This window comes from Mus caroli, chromosome 2, assembly GCF_900094665.2.
Source record: "Mus caroli chromosome 2, CAROLI_EIJ_v1.1, whole genome shotgun sequence".
NCBI classification, from domain to species: domain Eukaryota; kingdom Metazoa; phylum Chordata; class Mammalia; order Rodentia; family Muridae; genus Mus; species Mus caroli.
The window spans coordinates 6,917,198-6,934,548 of record NC_034571.1 but is presented as its reverse complement, the minus strand read 5'-3'; the positions used below and the strand labels follow the sequence as shown (position 1 = coordinate 6,934,548).

Here is a 17,351-nt window from a genome sequence, read left to right as displayed (position 1 = left end):
CCCCCCCCCCCCCCCCCCCCCCGACCCTGCCTCATCTAGCTTTCTTCCTACAAAATCTTAGCTGAGCTTCCGGTTCTCTTTCACTCTTCTCTTTTGACTGGTTCTGGAGTTTCACCCAGCAGATCCCTTTCCCTCCCTCCCACAGACCAGAAGGGAAAAACTGCTCAACCTACATGTCTGAAGGACACGTGTGGCACCGCTCTGGTACCTGTCTCTTCCAAATAGTCTCCCCAGCTGAAGTCATTTTCCTCCAGGTTGGAATCTTCCTCTGTGGAAACAAAACAAAGCAAGAAGATCAAAACTAGGAGACCACAGGAGACCAAGGAGACCCAACTCAGTGGCTTCAGAGGACATGGATGACCTCTCGCAAGAACTTAAGCTCACTGTGGAAGAAACATTGAGTTTTTTAAAAGGGAAGGGAGCTGGAGAGATAGCTCCTTTGGTAAACTGCTCGCTGTTCAAGGACCAGGATCTGAGTTCAGAGATCCAGAAAGCACGTACAAAGTCTTGATGGGTAGTGTGTGTGTGTGTGTGTGTGTGTGTGTGTGTGTGCAGGTGCTTGTGCATAAGAATTCAATGAAAGAGTCTGAAAAAAACAGGGGTGGGGAGACAGATTGGTTACCATTGATATCAGGTGTACAGAAAGAAAGAGACATAGAAAAAAAAAAAGAAAAGAAACAGGGAGACAAGAAGAAACAATGCTTTGATGCCTTGTCAAAATTAAAAGCAGTATTTATGCTTTGAATCAAATGAGTAGAGCTGTCTTAAGGCTAACTATCTGATATTTGTGGATTAGCCTAACATTAGCCATGGTAGACATCACAGTGTGGGAAGGCTGGAAGAAATGCAAAGAGACATTTTCAGCCTAAAGTGTGGGCCAAGATATATACAGGCACCAAAATCCCTATGCACTGAGGCTGGAGACTGGAAACTAACAGACTTTGATAAAACAGTGACTTCAGTAACATTTTAAGAAAAATACATTGGGTTGGAAAGAGGACTCAGTAATTAAGATAGTTTGCTGCTCTCGCAGACACGAAGTTCACTTCCCAGCAACCATCTGTAATTCCAGGTCCAAAGGATCCACCACCCTCTTCTGGCTGCACGCTCACATGCACACAATAACAGGCAGATACATGCACACACACACACACACACATACACACACACATGCATGCACACACAGTGTAAGGAGAATTTAATAAACTGAGGTCTCCCTGCAAGTTACTGACAGACATAGCAGCTGCCTGACACCCCTAATGTGATCCCTGGCGACATGTCTACCCCATGCAGAGCCCTGTCTCCTGCCATAAAAGAGTTCTCAGAGCCTCGCACACCGACAGAAGCTGATTATGTGCTTCTCAAATCTCAAGGGAAAGGACACAAACAACCAAATGTATATAAAGTCCCTCAAGATAGCTAACTCTTCTTTGAGGCAGACAAGACGGCTTAGCATTCAAAGAGGCTTGCTGCCAAAGATGGAGGCCAAAGTTCAACCCCTGGAATCCCAAGATGAAAGAACAGAATCCCGCAAGCTGTTTTCTGACTTCTTAAAGTACATTCAAGAAAGAACGAAAGAAAGAAAGAAAGAAAGAAAGAAAGAAAGAAAGAAAGAAAGAAAGAAGAAAGAAAGAGGGAAAGAGAGAAAAGAGGGAGAGAAAGAAAGAAAGAGAAAAAGGGAGAGAGAGAGAAAGAAAGAAAGAGAGAGAGAAAATAAGAAAGAAAGAAAGAAAGAAAGAAAGAAAGAAAGAAAGAAAGAAAGAAAGAAAGAAAGAAAGAAAGAAAGAAAGAAAGAAGAAAGAACNGAAAGAGAGAGAGAAAATAAGAAAGAAAGAAAGAAAGAAAGAAAGAAAGAAAGAAAGAAAGAAAGAAAGAAAGAAAGAAAGAAAGAAAGAAAGAAGAAAGAAAGGACCTGGGATTTGAAAGGTCATTGCCAAAACATTATATAATGAGAAGCATCAAATAGCGCACTTTAAGATGAAGACCACGTAGACTTGGTGTTGTAACTTCAATGATTAGAGGGAAGCAGCCTGTGACAGTTACTATTAGTGTTGACTTTTGCTGTAGCTGTCATCACTCAGGAGGCAAACGCCTGGGGGGCTGTGAAAGACTTTCTAAATTGGCTTTACTTAAGAGGGACACCTCACTCTAAATGTGGATGGCACCATTCATAAACGGGGGTCTCAGCCTAAGTAAAAAGGAGAAGGGGACATGGAGGACCAGCATCCCCATCCCCCTGCGTCCTGACTGAGGGTACAATGTGACCAGACACCTCAAACGCAAGTCACCATGACTGATCAGACAGACTGTGAGCCAGAAGTAAACCTTCCCTCCCTTACGTCATCTCTGTCTAGCAACAAATGTACTAATGTGTGTTTGTGCATGTGATTTTAAGCCATCCTCAGGGCTAGCAAGAAGACACAGCAGAAAGCACTGCACACACAATTAAAAGGAATGCCTCGACATTTCACTTGTCTTACAAAAATGTTCAAATGATGTCAACCTTCAAGTCATGCATCTTTCACAAGCAAGCGCTGACTCCACTGGCCAAGAGGAAATTCCATCTCGGGGCATGGCATGCTATATGCTCTCAGGTGGGCCAGAGGGATTAAGAACGGGAGGCTTCCAGAATAAAAGGCTACCCTTTCTTCTCCTGGTGATTTTTCAACTAAGGGAAAGATAAGTAACTGTCTTGTTATCTTCTACACAGTCTAAGAGGTGAATAGAAAATAGTATTTTATCTTATAATCAGAAAATGCTAATATTACCTTTTAAGACAAGTTCTCACTAACTGACCATTTAGCCCAAACAGGCCTCAAATGTGTGATCCTCCTGCCTCAACATCCCAAGGAGTTGTGGTGGCATATTGTTGTACCACTAGGCCCAGCTAAAAGAAGCTCGTGGAAGGTGAGGACTTACATGTTGCCTTCTACGTGGAGGTTTGCTACAGCTGCTTCTTGAGCTTTATTGACTTTATGCCAATAAAGATGCTTAAAAGCAAAACCCCAAGAGAACACAGCCATGCTTGCAAAAGAGTGTCTAGGTCCTGAGCTCCAAGCCTGGCTAGGAAGATACGAGACTTGGAGCATCTAAGACACCGAAACAAACAAGTCATTCTGGCCTACTACAGAAACACTTCATAAAAATAAGCCACATGCCAGACCCAGAATGAGATTAAATAACACAAAAATTGTATGTCCAACACTGGTAACTCTAGCCATGCTGTTAGAAAAATAAAGCTGTATACAAAACTTAGGCTTACTCATAACAAAGTCTGTTAAAATCTGCCGCATATAACCCCTCCTTGGGCCTGTGTGCCCAAACAGTTGATTCTCTAAAGGCATGTTCAATGAGCAATCGGTAAACACACGCCATGTTTATGAGGAGAGATCTCATAAAGCCAGAGAAAATATTTACAGCTGATCCATAAACCTCTTAAACCCACAAACATTTTATCACGGAAACTCTGACAACTCCCGCGTCATAAATGGTCACGTGGGAAGCATTTCCCATGATGTCATGAAAACCCACCATGAAAAGCTACTATGAACACTTCACACCTTACAAAGAAAGCAGGCGTGCTCATTAAAACAGCGGTTCAATTTGGTTTGGTTTTAACAGAAAGCTATCTGTGGGACCAGAATATTCCAGAATAAACATCAATAGAATGTCTTATGAAAAGCCGGAGCACAAGTGACTTCAAATAAAAATAATAAACAAGTGTCCCATACATCTTTTTTCTTAATAAAAGCTGAGGTCAGCTCACTTTACAATCTGAAGGGAGCCTGGCTTTGCACGGATGGATATTAAAGCCTGCCTGTAACTGTTACCATGCAGGGCTCTGGAAACTGGCAGATTCCCCATGAACAAAATCTTGCAGAAGACACTCTCTCACATGCTTTGTAATTTTTTTTAATGTGAAAAGAGATAGGAAGAAGGCTTTACATCATCTTTAGATACCAACAGCTCCTCCCATCACCAGGAAAGGGAAATGGGGCAGTGGTGAGCCGCTCTCTAAATAACCCAGAAAAGGAACTACAGCTGCCTGTCTACCCTGGATCTGAGCACACGACTGCAGCCTGAAGTTCAAAGCGCAGGGAGGGGGTGAGGGTGTGTATGTGGGCGTGTAAATATTGACCCACAAGAACTAGTTCTCACAATGAGGAGTAAGCCCTGAACTTTTCTAAGTATGCTGACCCACGTTCTCACAAATAAAAGCGGCTTGGTTGTCTGAATGATATAGTCTCGGGGAGTGACAGGCACAGCACTAGGGTCACTACGACAGGAAAATGAGTACATTCAAGTCTAGCCTGGGCAAGCCATAATCACATAAAGAACCCTGTGTCTCTTAACCCACTGACGGACAGATCCACAATATATACAAAGAGAAACATGTTTAATACACACAGCATTCTTTGTGTGTGCACATGTATGAGCGTGTTCATGTGTGTGAGTATGTCTGTGACTGTGTGCATGCAGGTCGGTGCCAATGGCCACTCATCAGGAGCCGTCCACCTTGTTTTTAAGACAAGATCTCTCACTAGCTCACCAATTAGGACAGTCTGGCCGGTCAGCAAGCCTGAGCATCTCCGCATCTCTGCCTCCCTAGCACTGGGGCAATAAGTGTACTTTTCTCACAAGGGTTCTGGGGATCAAACTTAGGTCCTCATGCATTAAACTCAAGGGCTTTATTGACTGAGCTACCTCACTAGTCCCATTTATTATTATTATTATTATTATTATTATTATTATTATTATTATTATCATTTGTAAGGCTCAAGTTTACATGTTCAGCTTTCTTCGTTGTCCTCAGAGGCTGGCCTTGGCTGAACATACAGGACCACAGGCTCCAGTGTGAAATGACGTTGCTCAGGTCTGCACAAACCGTGTCTCAGAAGCCATTTTATTACGGTAACCCCATATTCTGCCACCTTTCACTCTGATGCAAGACCCAGAAGCCCAGCCATCCAATTTCAGTGGGCTTCATTCCTGCATGCCTCGGGGTACTGCGGGGTACTCTGCCCACTGGGGAGACCTCTTTGTTTAGCTGTACTCAGTTCAGGTGCACACACTCTTTGTTTCTAGGGAGGAAGTACCCTTTTCGTCCGATTTCAAGAACAGGACTCACATTTGAGTTGCCAATCCCAGCTAAAATCTGAGCTCTCCTGAGGAAAAGCCAAAAGAAGGAAAGAGGAAAAAAAAAAAAACTACCAGTGAGACTCAGTTTAGTCTCAGACGGGATACAGCCCATGAGAGAATCATCCTTGCAAAGCACTAAATCAGCCACAGGCAGAGTGGGCAGAAAGAAGAAGCAAAGGGGAACACACTGAAGCCACCAGACTAGTTTTCTGTCTCTTGATCATCAGGCAAAATCGTTTTCTCTGCTGCATAGACTCACTTGTGTTCTCTCCTCTCTCCCTCTCCGCCTCCACAGTCCTCTCTCCCTCTGAACCTGGGGCCTCACATATCTCACACAAGCTAAACAACTGCTCTACAAGTGAGCTATATATTCCAGCCCTGTTTATACATCTTTGGAGACAAAGTGTCAGCTGGCTCACTCTCAGCATAATCTTGTCCCTGTAACCCAGGCTGGCTTCAAGCTCACAATCTCCTTGTCTCAACCCCTTAGGCAGTTAGCGTCATGGCTAAGGAGATGCCATCATGTCACATAACAGAGGGAATAGGGACAGGAGAAAGAAGAAAAGGGAATCTGAGTTGTAGGGCGGTGGGGTTGGGATTAATGACATCAGTGTCCCAACCTCAGTATGGGTGCTCCCAACACACCACACCCAAGTCAATTGACCTTGGCATCCAGTGTCCTCATCTTCAAGATATGTTATGTGTTGTAATGTTCAAATCTAGATGTGATTTTGAGAATAAATTGCTCACTTTAGTCTATAAAGTTTTAGACTCACTTTTAAAACCTGTGACACTATATTGCATACATGAACTCCTGATATCTGCTCACCCACACAAGACCACACCATCCACATACCACACTGGGGGAGGTAGGGTACGACCCCACCCCTAGTTGAAGAGCTACAGACAGTGGATGGCTATTTTGTTTGTTTGTTTGTTTCCAGGACAAGACCTCTGATAGCTCTCCCATGCCCAAGTGGTCAAGTCGACACTCAAGTATATATAAGCAACACTAATTGGCCTCAATAGAGTATATAGGTACGTCAACAATAATTGTGGAGAAAGAAGACATAAATTTGAGAGGGACAATGGGAGAACATAGAATGAACTGGAAATGGAGGTATAATGAAAATACATTCTACTCATGTTTGAAATTCACACACAAAAATTTTAATTCAATCTATAGAAATGGTAGCACTATCAAAGCCTCCTTGTCTAAAGGACATAATGAAGTACTAAAAAAAAAAACAGGGACACATAAACTCATAGCACAGTGAGAAAGAATGGGTCAGAAGCTGCAAAATCCACACATAACTTAGAATTATTTAGAAATCTTCGTGTTAAAGAGCAGAGCATCACACGTGATTTAAATCATCCACTACTCGAAAGTACAGTACAAATCATGAATGAGCGCCTACGATGCGCTCTCAGCCAGGAATCCCCCAGACTCTGGTATCGTCCTGAAGAACTTGTCAGGAAGAATAATTTCCTGACAGTAGATTATCCGTAATGAGCTTCAGCATCTACTTACGCTAGGGAGAAACATGGCAGCTGCATGAGAAGGAAAACTCATCACTAAAAATGACACCGCCCCCAGAACAGCGCTGTGTGCAGAGGATGCGCTGTAAAAACCCAGGCAATGCCCAGGAACTTCCAAAGTGTGAGACTGGAAGATTACTTCATTCAGCAAACAGAAAAAAAAGATGGCGGGTGGGGAAAACTAGAGCAGTGCCGGTCTAGCAGCACTCAAAGCCACGGGTCAGTGAAGTGCTTTGCTATACAACCGTGAGGACCTGGGTTTGGATCTCCGGCATCCACACGAGAGCCAAGCATAGCGGTGCATGCATGGCTGGAATCCTTGACACTTACAGGTTAACCAACCCAGCAAAACCAGCAGATGCCCTGGGTCAACAAGGGCTTGCCTCAGAGCATAGGTGAAAGGCTGGTGGAAGAGGTCAGGGGGCCTGATGACCTAAGAGGACGAAAGTTGTCCTCTGACACACCCCCCCACATGTGACCCACAAATTTCTGCCTCAACTGTTACTAATGATCAATAAAAATCAATAATGAACAACTGAAAAGGATACTGGAGGTGAACAGCATATGCCTGCTTACACTGGAGTGCAAGTGCAAGTGCGCGTTACACACACATACACACACACACACACACACACACACACACACACACACACACACGAGCCTTCAGCCTGCGGGGGGGGGGGGGGGGCGGGGTATAAGGATCTCTCGGAAAAGTATTTCTATTTCTCTGAAGAGGACCAAGGTGCCAGCTGTACTTAGAGAGAATCCTCGCTCATCCTTTGTGTGTAGAAAATCCAGGAGGACTGGCCTGACTCTGCAGCAGATACTATGAGCCTTTATCCCACTAAGATAGTCACATTTTACAGGTTTGCAGACCTTTACAGAACTGAGAGAACTAATCTAATAAGGTCGATGGTATCAAGCAGTTTTTTTACTCCATCATTGACTAGTTTGTTCAAAACACAAAGATGGGACCAGCAAGATGGCTCAGCAGGTAAAGGTGCCCACTCCCAAGTCTGAAGACAGAGTTCAACTCTCCTCCAACTTGTTCTGTGACTCTCACCTCCACGTACAGCCACGGCCTACCGCATATAAGTGAACACACACACACATACACACACTTCATTACTTCAAAGTGAAGACAAACTTGATAATTTCATTAGACAATGGTCAACTCTCCCCCTAAATTAATGGGCAACGTTTTGTATGAATTCACTGCAGCAAATATTAATGATTCATGGGGCTCTCTTGCCCTTATTTAATTTGCTGATATATAAATCATGCAATTCTATTTTCAGAAAAAAAGTATCCTTTTAAAATAAACCAGTGCATAAATATTTTTAGAGGTGCATTTATAAATCATTAAATATTAAAATCCAATTAAAAACAATCTGGGGTTTTTTGTTTATTATTTTTTTGCTTTGTTTTATCCAATTATATCACACAAAGTCACACGACCTAAATTTCTTTCACACTACATACTTTCCAAAGGCATGCTCACTGTTTTGGAGAGTCTGCCAGTAACGTCTTCTCTCACAGTTCTTCATTTCTCATTGGAACTAACCTGGGACAGTGCTGATGGGTAGCTCTGTGGAATGGTGGGACAGTGCTGATGGGTAGCTCTAAGGAATGGTATAGTCACTAAGCATGAGAGCCCCCTGACGTCTGTAGTGACAGCACAGATAGCTACAGACAGTTACCAGCAGAAGGCACCGAGATTCAGACATGCTGGGTCACCCACTGTAACCTGGGCCACTCTGTCCTGTATGATCAATATGAGTACTGACCCAAATCCTTTGTAACTTGAAAGCTGCTGTATCTGTGCTGTGTCGTGGGGCTTGGGTGGGACAGCAAATGCCATGAGACCTAGAAACATGTCCCCAGTGTTTCCTGAACATCTCAAGAAAATACTGGCCAGTAAGCAAAGTTCCAGAGAAACCCAACCCACAGAATCCTACCTGAGCAAAGAGTCCCATTCCCATTTGCTGAGCCGGTTATCTTTTCCAAAGAGGAGGATGAGTTGCGCTTCTTCGAAACTGGCAAATATCTCTCCATGCTGATGACTAGGCCTCCTAGTCCCTTAATTCATCCTCCAGGGAGCTATATAAGGACAAGCAAAAACAGAAGATTAGAGCCCTCCAATCAGACTCATCATGTCAACTCTTGTAGCTCTCTAAGGTTACAGAACCCTCGCACCAACTCATAACACTTCAGAAGCGGGGAATGCAGTTGCCAACTAAAAATACCAAGAATCAGAAAGAAAGGCACATTGCATCTCTATACAGCGTCAACAACAAAGGTCACAGCACAGCAAAGCTAATTATTTTCTAGCGATAATTACTAGCACTAACATGAACACATTCTTTTCACCCACAAATAGAGTCCACAATGGTAGTCCATCAGCCTGGGGCACATGTGTCCTCTCTAAAAAAAACTTTTTAATCTATACGTAATTACACATTGTATCACATATAAATTGTTAAGATACACAGAATTTTTATTTCTATGCACATATATATTTCAATGTGTTCTTTATTTCACATGTAGATAAAAAACAAAGTCAGCAAAACAGCAAAGCTAGACAAGAAAAAGAATTAATATGGTATGTATATGTCTAGCAGTGGGATAGTGTGTGGCTCACATATTGGTGAGTGTCCAAGAATATCACCTCCTCAACACACATGTGTGCACATGCTCGCACATACATACACACACAGAGAGGAAGAGAGAAAGAGAGAGAGAGAAGCACAGAGTCACACACAGCACAGACACGCATAGCACATACAGACACACAAGCACTTACATATCATACACAGCACAGACACACACATCACACACACAAGCACATACATATCACACACATACATGTCACACACACAGCACAGATTCACATATAGCACAGATATAGATACAAACACATATGTATACATCAGAGAGAGAGAGAGAGAGAGAGAGAGAGAGAGAGAGAGAGAGAGAGAGAGAGAGCAAGCTCACAGAAAGTATGAAAACAGCTCCAATCACCAGAAAGAGGCTGCAAAAAAAGCCAGGCATCCAGCACTGAGATTTAATCCCTGGACATTTATTTATCTACCTGTTGCATCAAAACACACTGTTGGGGGGAGCCCAGGCTATTTCTCAATCAAAATACAAAGGAAGAAAAGGCCTGCTTTAGACTAGAAAGTATAAAACCACCTGACATGGTTCATTAAGCAGTAATCTAGGCATCTTACTCACTAATCAAAGCAAACAGAACAACAATCAGAAATTCAAGGCCCCTCCAAACAACTGGTTTATCTCTTTTCCACTCAATATTCTCTGAGCACAGAGGCTTACGTTTTATAAAGCAAACATCAGTGATGATACAACAGACAGACACACACAGAGACGATAGATAGACAGAGAGACAGATGACAGATCCATCAATCCATCAATCAATCAAAGGCTGTGAAGATGGCTCAGTTGCTAAAGCACTTGCCAGGTAGTCATGAGGATGGAGTTCACATACCCAGAGTGAGCACGAGCGCTGGGTGGGATGGCAATGCTCAGAATTGTAGCCTTGTAAGGTGGAGAAAGGAAAGTCAGATCAAGCGGGAAGACACCATGTTGGAAAGTTCCAGTGAGACCCTGACTCACTGAATAAGGTGGAGAATGGCTGAGTGTGCACATGGACAAGCTTGAGCCCTCGCCTTCTTACCACAAGCCATGAAACTATGAGCCAGAATGAAACTCCCTTCCTGTGATGGTTTATATATGCTCAGCCCAGGGAGTGGCACCATTAGGAGTTGTGGCCTTATTTGCAGTAGGTGTGTCACTGTGGGGGTGAGCTTAAGACTCTCAGACTAGCTGCCTGGAAGTCAGTATTCTCCTAGCAGCCTTCAGATGAAGATGTAGAACTCTCAGCTCCTCCTGCACCATGCCTGCCTGGATACTGCCATGCTCCCACCTTGATGATAATGGACTGAACCTCTGAACCTGTAAGCCAGCCTCAATTAACTGTTGTCCTACTAAGATTTGCCTTGGTCATGGTGTCTGTTCACGGCAGTAGAGCCCTAACAAAGACAGTTCCCTTCCCCTTATTTTGTTTGTTTATTTGTTGTGTGTTTTCCTCAAGGACTGTGTTGTAGCGAAAAGCTGACAGACAGAGGAGCAGACTCAAAACAAGAAAGTGCAGGCAATGAGTAGATGGTAAAGCTGAAATAGAGAAGTAAAGAAAACAAGCTTAGGACATATTTGAAAAGCATAATCAGACAGAACTTGGTAAAAATAATCCTAACCAAACACCATCTTTTCCCAGCATGCAGCCATTGATGCTACAATGAACCTAAATCGCTCCGCAGCCAGCTCTCAGCCACTAATGTAGCCTATGGAGATAGGCAGTTCTGGGGAAAGTCTATTAACATAAGAACGGTGCACTACGCTCATACATTTACATTTACTGTCCTCTTTTAAAGTCTATTTTACTTTAAATGCGATGGGAGGTCAAGTCTTACTGGTGACAGCTGATTGATCCATTAAGCTTAACAAAATAAAGATGGAATATTTCCGAGCTGAAGATTAGCTTACTGCTTAAGTCCTCCCTAGCATGGGGGGAGCTGTGAGCACCACTCTCCCTCGCCACAAAAACAAAAAGAAAAGTCACACACAAATACTTTGCTTAAGTTTTTGTGTGTTGTTACTTTTTACACAGGATCTCACACAGCCCAGATGAGCCTCGAACTCTATGTAGCTAAGGCTAGTTTTGAACTCCTGATCCTCTGGTCACCATATACAAACACTAGGATTACAGACAGGCATATTGGCCATGCCTGGCTAATAACAGGATATTTCGAAAAGCAAATCCTTTTATTAACAACAATGTTCTCACCTCCAACGCACAAAAAGAGCTATTTTTAGAAGGAAGCATATTTCCTTTTCGGGGTGTGTGTGGCTGTGTGTGTGTGTGTGTGTGTGTGTGTGTGTGTGTGTATGTCCTCATCTGTAAATCCTCCATGAAGCTATGCCTCCCATCCCTTTTTGGCTCCTATTTTTAAATAAACTCTATAATTTCAAAACCAAAGTTAAAGATGTCTATTAAAATGTGGCAGAATTCTTCTTCCAAAGATAGATAAAGAAAGTTCATCGAACTGCTTGTCTAAAAGGGAACTTCCTTTTATTACTCTAAGCTATGGCAGCAGGATTGGCTCTGAGGCTTCAGAGGCTGGGGAACCACAGAACTGGAGTATGGGAAACTTACTGCAAAAGTCGCCTTGGCGCAGTGAAAGGAACCATTAACTTGAATATGGAGTAACTAAGCCATTATCAAGCTGTGGGACATAAATTAACCTTTCTGTGCCACACATTTCTCATCAGTTAAATAAGAGGTTTGATTACATGCAATCAAAGAGCCTTTTCAACTCCAAAAGGCTGAGAATCTATGAGGCCTCCTTAGTATTAATTGGGTATTTTCTCCATCAGACTTTCATTTTATCTGAATCACACTTAATACGATAAAGTCTATCCCCCTCTTAGTCTCCCTCTGCCTCTTCTATCTATTTGGGGCGTACTCACAGAATACAACTAACTCTAGCATGAGTTAAGCAAAGCTTTGTCAGGGAGAAAAGGAGTTGGGAAGGACACTCACTGGATGTGATTGCAAAACCTACCTAAAATCAGAAGGGCAGAATTATCAATTCTGCATGTCATCACCACCCAAAGGAACTTTCCACACATGTCTGGTGACATGGTCCCCATGAGTTCCACGTGGCTACTGAGCACACAAAATATAGCCGTGTAACTAAGTGAAGTTTGGATTTTAATTTCAGCATTTGGAAATTGGAGGAAAGAAAGATTTGAGACAGAGTCTCTGCTAGCTCACGTTAGTCTCAGACCTTCTATGTAGCCAAGAATGACACTGAATCCCTGAATCCCCTCCCTCTGAGGCCCAAGTACTCAGATCGATCATGGGCATGTTCCACAGGATTGCCTACAGCAAATTGATATTTAAATATCTGGAGTTGGCGAGATAGTTTAATCAGGCCCTTGCCTTACAAGCAAGTATTTGCTTCTAAGCAATAACCAGACAGTGTTTAAATGAAAAGCCAGGCACGGGTCACTTACACAAGCCCAGCAGTGCAGAGCCTGTGACAATCAGACCCCTTGGGCTCACAGGCCAGCCAGGCTACCCTACTCAGTAAGCTCAGGTGGGGAGACATAGAGTAGAATGAACTCAGACTGGACTCTCCCCAGGAGCTAAGAAGAAGTCCTTTAAACTCCTAGGAACAAGTTGAGAATACTCCCTGGGAGATTTGATGTCATGTGGCTCATTAGGATCTGTTGGGAGCAGACATTTCCTGGTAACCAAACTCAAAGATCACGTGGTGTTGGAGAAGGAGGTTTTATTGTGGTGACTTTTGGATGCAAAGAATCCAGCGAAAGAACTGCCAGGCAAAGATCTGGGAAGAACACACAGAGAGAACACAGATACTGAGCAGCCTTGAGTGTGGAGAGGCAAAGTCCAAATCCAAGGCAGAGAAAAACCTTCAGTTCAACCGCCCATCCCAAGTTGTGCAATAAAAAATACTCTCGACTAAATAAACAAACAAAAGAACCAACAAGACAGAAAGACAAACAGGCAGGCTGGCAGATGGACAGGCACACCCACCCAGGCACGCGCACACACACAACTTAAACGTCCACGGGTCCAACAGTTGTGCGCTAGACAAGCAGCACTGAGAAACCTCGTGTCAGAGCCTTTGGAACACATCCTAAGCCACCACCAATTCTTGGCTCTCTCAAACTATTCATTTAATTTAATAATGTTAAAAGAGAACGTAGGGATTTCAAAGCCTAAGAAACTACAAATGATCCTGTTTCCCTCTACTAGCAGCGTGTGGCTTTCTCTAGTACCAGGCCAGCCGGTTACTGAGTGTGGTGGCTTTGACAGCAGACAATGTCAACGGAGAAACAATCTTAGAAACTAACCTATTTGTATTCACACTACAACTACTTACTTTTCTCGTTTATTGTAAATTCAAAAAGAGGCATTCCACCTGAAAAATGTTGTCGGATACAAATGGAAAGTCCATGAATATACCCATTTATAACTCGGGCATCAGTGGGTTTCTGCAGCACTTATCAAATGGGGCTTGTTGATGAAGTCTTTGTGACACCGCAGTGGTTCAGCCTTGTATTCATGTCTATATCACAAGACATTATGGATGGGTGGGGAGTCTGTAAGTCAGACATCGATGTAAATGTACCCAATGGATCATTTTAAATAGAACTCAGAGGGACCAACATAGGCAACAAAGAGAAAGTCCCCAAGCTGAGCGGAAGAATTAAACCTCACAACACCCCAAGACTTTTCCTTTCTGTACTGTGTGTGTGTGTGTGTGTGTGTGTGTGTGTGTGTGTACAGGTATGTGGAAGTGAATATCCATGTATGCATCTGCGTGTGGAAGCCAAATTTAGAAGCCAAGTGTCAGGGGTGCCCATAGAGTCAGCTCGTAAGAGTCAGGGTTCTGCCTGCCTCAACCTCCCCCGAGGTTGACAGGAATGCTGAGGATCGACCTCAGGTTCTCATGTTTGCCCAGAAAGCCCCTTCCCCAGTCAGCAAACGCCTGCCATGGGCCCTGCAACCTTTCTTTGTAGCCTTGTGCATGGCCACAGAACACTTCCTTGGCAAATAGTGTGCCCTGTTCGTTCATTCTCGGGTTTCAACGATGTTTGTACTTTCTTTCCTACATAAAGCATGAGCGCAATCTTGACAGAAATCCGGGAAAATAAAATGAATCAGTAAACAAAAATCATTTTTAACCCTGACACCTAGGGAAAATCACTTGCGTGTGTCTCTACCTTCTCAAGATGGTTTCTTGGTGCGTATTTTTGTAAGTTCATAAAAAAAAAAATCAGAATCTAACCCAATTTTCATCTAACGTTATAGAGAGAGCATTTTCCGATGCTGTAACAATTCCTTGAGAGCAGGAAAAATGGCTGTATAATGGATAGGGTAATGTTTTTAGGCTTACATCAAGTAGGTAAATTTTTTCTGCTGAAGACTATTCACATTGCAAATGCCATCTCTGGCTTGAAAAAGAATTGCAGTGTACACTGATGTGTTCGTTGAGACATTTAAATTCCGTAAGAAAAATAGAACGAGGATCCCCCCTTGCCTGGGCTCACTCTGAAGAGCATAAAGAAGCCAACAAGAGAGTAGTTACAGCTCATCTCCACAATAAAACAAAGAATGGAGCAGCGGCTGGGGAGGCAGGAGCTTCCACCAGCACGGTGCCTGCAAACAGGACCTGAGTCTGGATGCCCTGCACACAGGCTTTAAAAAAGAAGGGCAAGGGGCAGAAGCATCTGTAACCCCAGCCTTGTGAGGGGCTCAGGGCAGGCAAGAGCTTAGCGCATGCGGTCTAGCCAATAAGGAAGCATCTCCCCTCCCCCATCTCTGTTCAGAGAGCTGGAGTCTCAAAAAAAAAAAAAAGGTTTAGAGCAGTAGAGGAAGAAATTTAGTGTTAACCTATGTCCTCAACACGCACATTCACATACATAACATAACATACAAATATACAAAATAAAAGAATAAATTAACTATGCAAATAGTGTTAAATTTCACTGGTGGCAGTGGCCACTTGTACCATTTTGTCTACTCCAGGCAACACTGGAGCTTTTCCTAACTGTCTTTTAGCTTCTCCCTGTTGCTGATGCAGCACACTCTCTGGTGGCTCCCTAGAGAAGGACTGAGTGCAGAATGTGCCAGGCCTTGTTTTCAATGTGGCTCACATATTTTAACCTAATCCCTTAGGTGGATAAAGATATCGTAAGTTGGTGGCTTGCAAACTAAAAGCAACTACCAACCAAGTCTAAAGGCTACCGTATTGCATGCCAGGGAGCCCCTGGAGGAAGGAAGAAGAGACCTCCACACACTGCAGCAGGCACGTGTGCACACAGGCAATCGAGCACGCACGCACTCACACACATGCATACTCGAACACATAAAAAATGTAGTGTAAAAAAAGTTTTATTCTTCAATTAGAAAAAGACCTATCCTCCAAAGTCAGGGCATCCCTCCATGGCCTGCCAGCCTCCACCCTCGAAGGCTCAGATGTCACCTGACATTCTGGCCTTTGGAGGTTCAGAAATGTCACCACGGTGTCCAATGGCAATCTATTTTAAGGCATGGAGGCACCCACTGGCTTCTGCCAATTTCCTTAACACTTTATGGAATTGTGGCTAATTCCCTCAACTTCATTTTCTCTTTCATTCCAATATTCATGCATTCAAAGGCTAGACCTCCTTCATTTCTCCTTATATCTTATACCTTTCTTTAAAAATTAAATTCAGGGCTGGTGAGATGGCTGAGCAGTTAAGAGCTCTTCCATAGGTCCTGAGTTCAAATCCCAGCAACCACATGATGGCTCACAACCATCCATAACGAAATCTGATGCCCTCTTCTGGAGTGTCTGGAGACAGCTACAGTGTACTTACATATAATAAAAATAGATAGATAAATAAATAAATAAATAAATAAATAAATAAATAATTTTTAAAAATAAATAAAACCCTTGCCTTCTTAATCTACCACCAGGATTGTGTCCTCGGAGCCTTCTCTGGCCACTATTAACTCCCAAAACCTTTATTCTCCAAAAGCTCTTTCACACTTGCATTTGCCTTGTGGCTATTGTTTTTTACTCCCCAACTCAGAAAGAAAAAAGAAAAGGTAATTTTTTCCAGGTAGTAAATAAAATGAGAATATTTACATGAAGCCCTGCATGTCTGAATCGCAGCTACGTCGCTCCACACGCTACGTCGCTCCACACGCTACGTCACTCCACACGCCACGTCACTCCACACACTAGCACTTCCAAAAGGAGCTCGGGAAACCCTGGAATCTTTCAAAAGATTCCAACCCAAAAGGAAAATTTCAAAGGCATCTAAAGGCAGCACAACCAAGTTTGGGACCAAACTTTGATCTCTGAAAAACCATACCATCTTTCCTGTTCCTAAAAAGCTACATGCAAATAGCTGGGGATCGCTAGAGACTAAGGAGACAGCGTCTGCAAATGGCTTTGAAGATGAGGAGCAGCTTTAAGTGATGGACGGTCGGACTCTCCCATCATCCCTTTTATTTATATGCACCTTGTCACCAGGCCCATTCTACTAATAACGCCTGACTATGTACATTGCTTCGGGCTTTCACCAGCCAACTCTCAGCCTTCCTGAGAACAGAGAAGCCCTACCTCCTCCCATCAGCAAGTGAGATGCACTGATTGTCTGGAGCAGAAGGTCCGTGGGATGGTGCCATCTACCATCCGATCAGAGTTTGACTCACCTTGATTAAGACAGCAATTTACTCTCCATTTTTCAACCAGACTTCATTGGTTTCCCCTTAAATAGATTGAAATCTGACACAAATTGCTGCCCCGGTATAAGAAATGCTAATTTTTTGCAATCAGATTCATACCCCAATACTGGGAAATAAGATATGTTCGAAATAGCAGGCATTCCAGGAGAAAATACTAGGGCTGGAGCCAGCTACTACCTCCTACAGTCACATTTTGTCTCTAATTCACTGAGTTTAATGGGCCTCCCTTAACTCAATCCTCAAACAGTGTATGCTACAGGAACTATAAAGTGAGCAGTGTCCGATGCTTACAGCAGGGCATTTGCAGAATGAGCCTCCCAGGCTA

The 17,351-nt window shown here is 43.3% G+C and overlaps 1 protein-coding gene across 9 annotated transcripts in view; it reads right to left on the bottom strand.

Annotated features, from left to right (window-relative positions):
- Sfmbt2 (Scm like with four mbt domains 2) overlaps window positions 1-17,351 on the bottom strand; it is a 211,532-nt gene that overhangs the window by 180,244 nt on the left and 13,937 nt on the right. For all 9 annotated transcript variants that reach the window (XM_029469511.1, XM_021182773.2, XM_029469521.1 and 6 more), the window contains 2 exons: window positions 8,637-8,778; window positions 174-268 (listed from right to left, as the gene is read on the bottom strand). In XM_029469511.1, coding sequence (XP_029325371.1) covers window positions 174-268; window positions 8,637-8,733 — 192 coding nt within the window. In that variant the 5' untranslated portion in view covers window positions 8,734-8,778. The remainder of the gene's footprint in view (window positions 1-173; window positions 269-8,636; window positions 8,779-17,351) is intronic.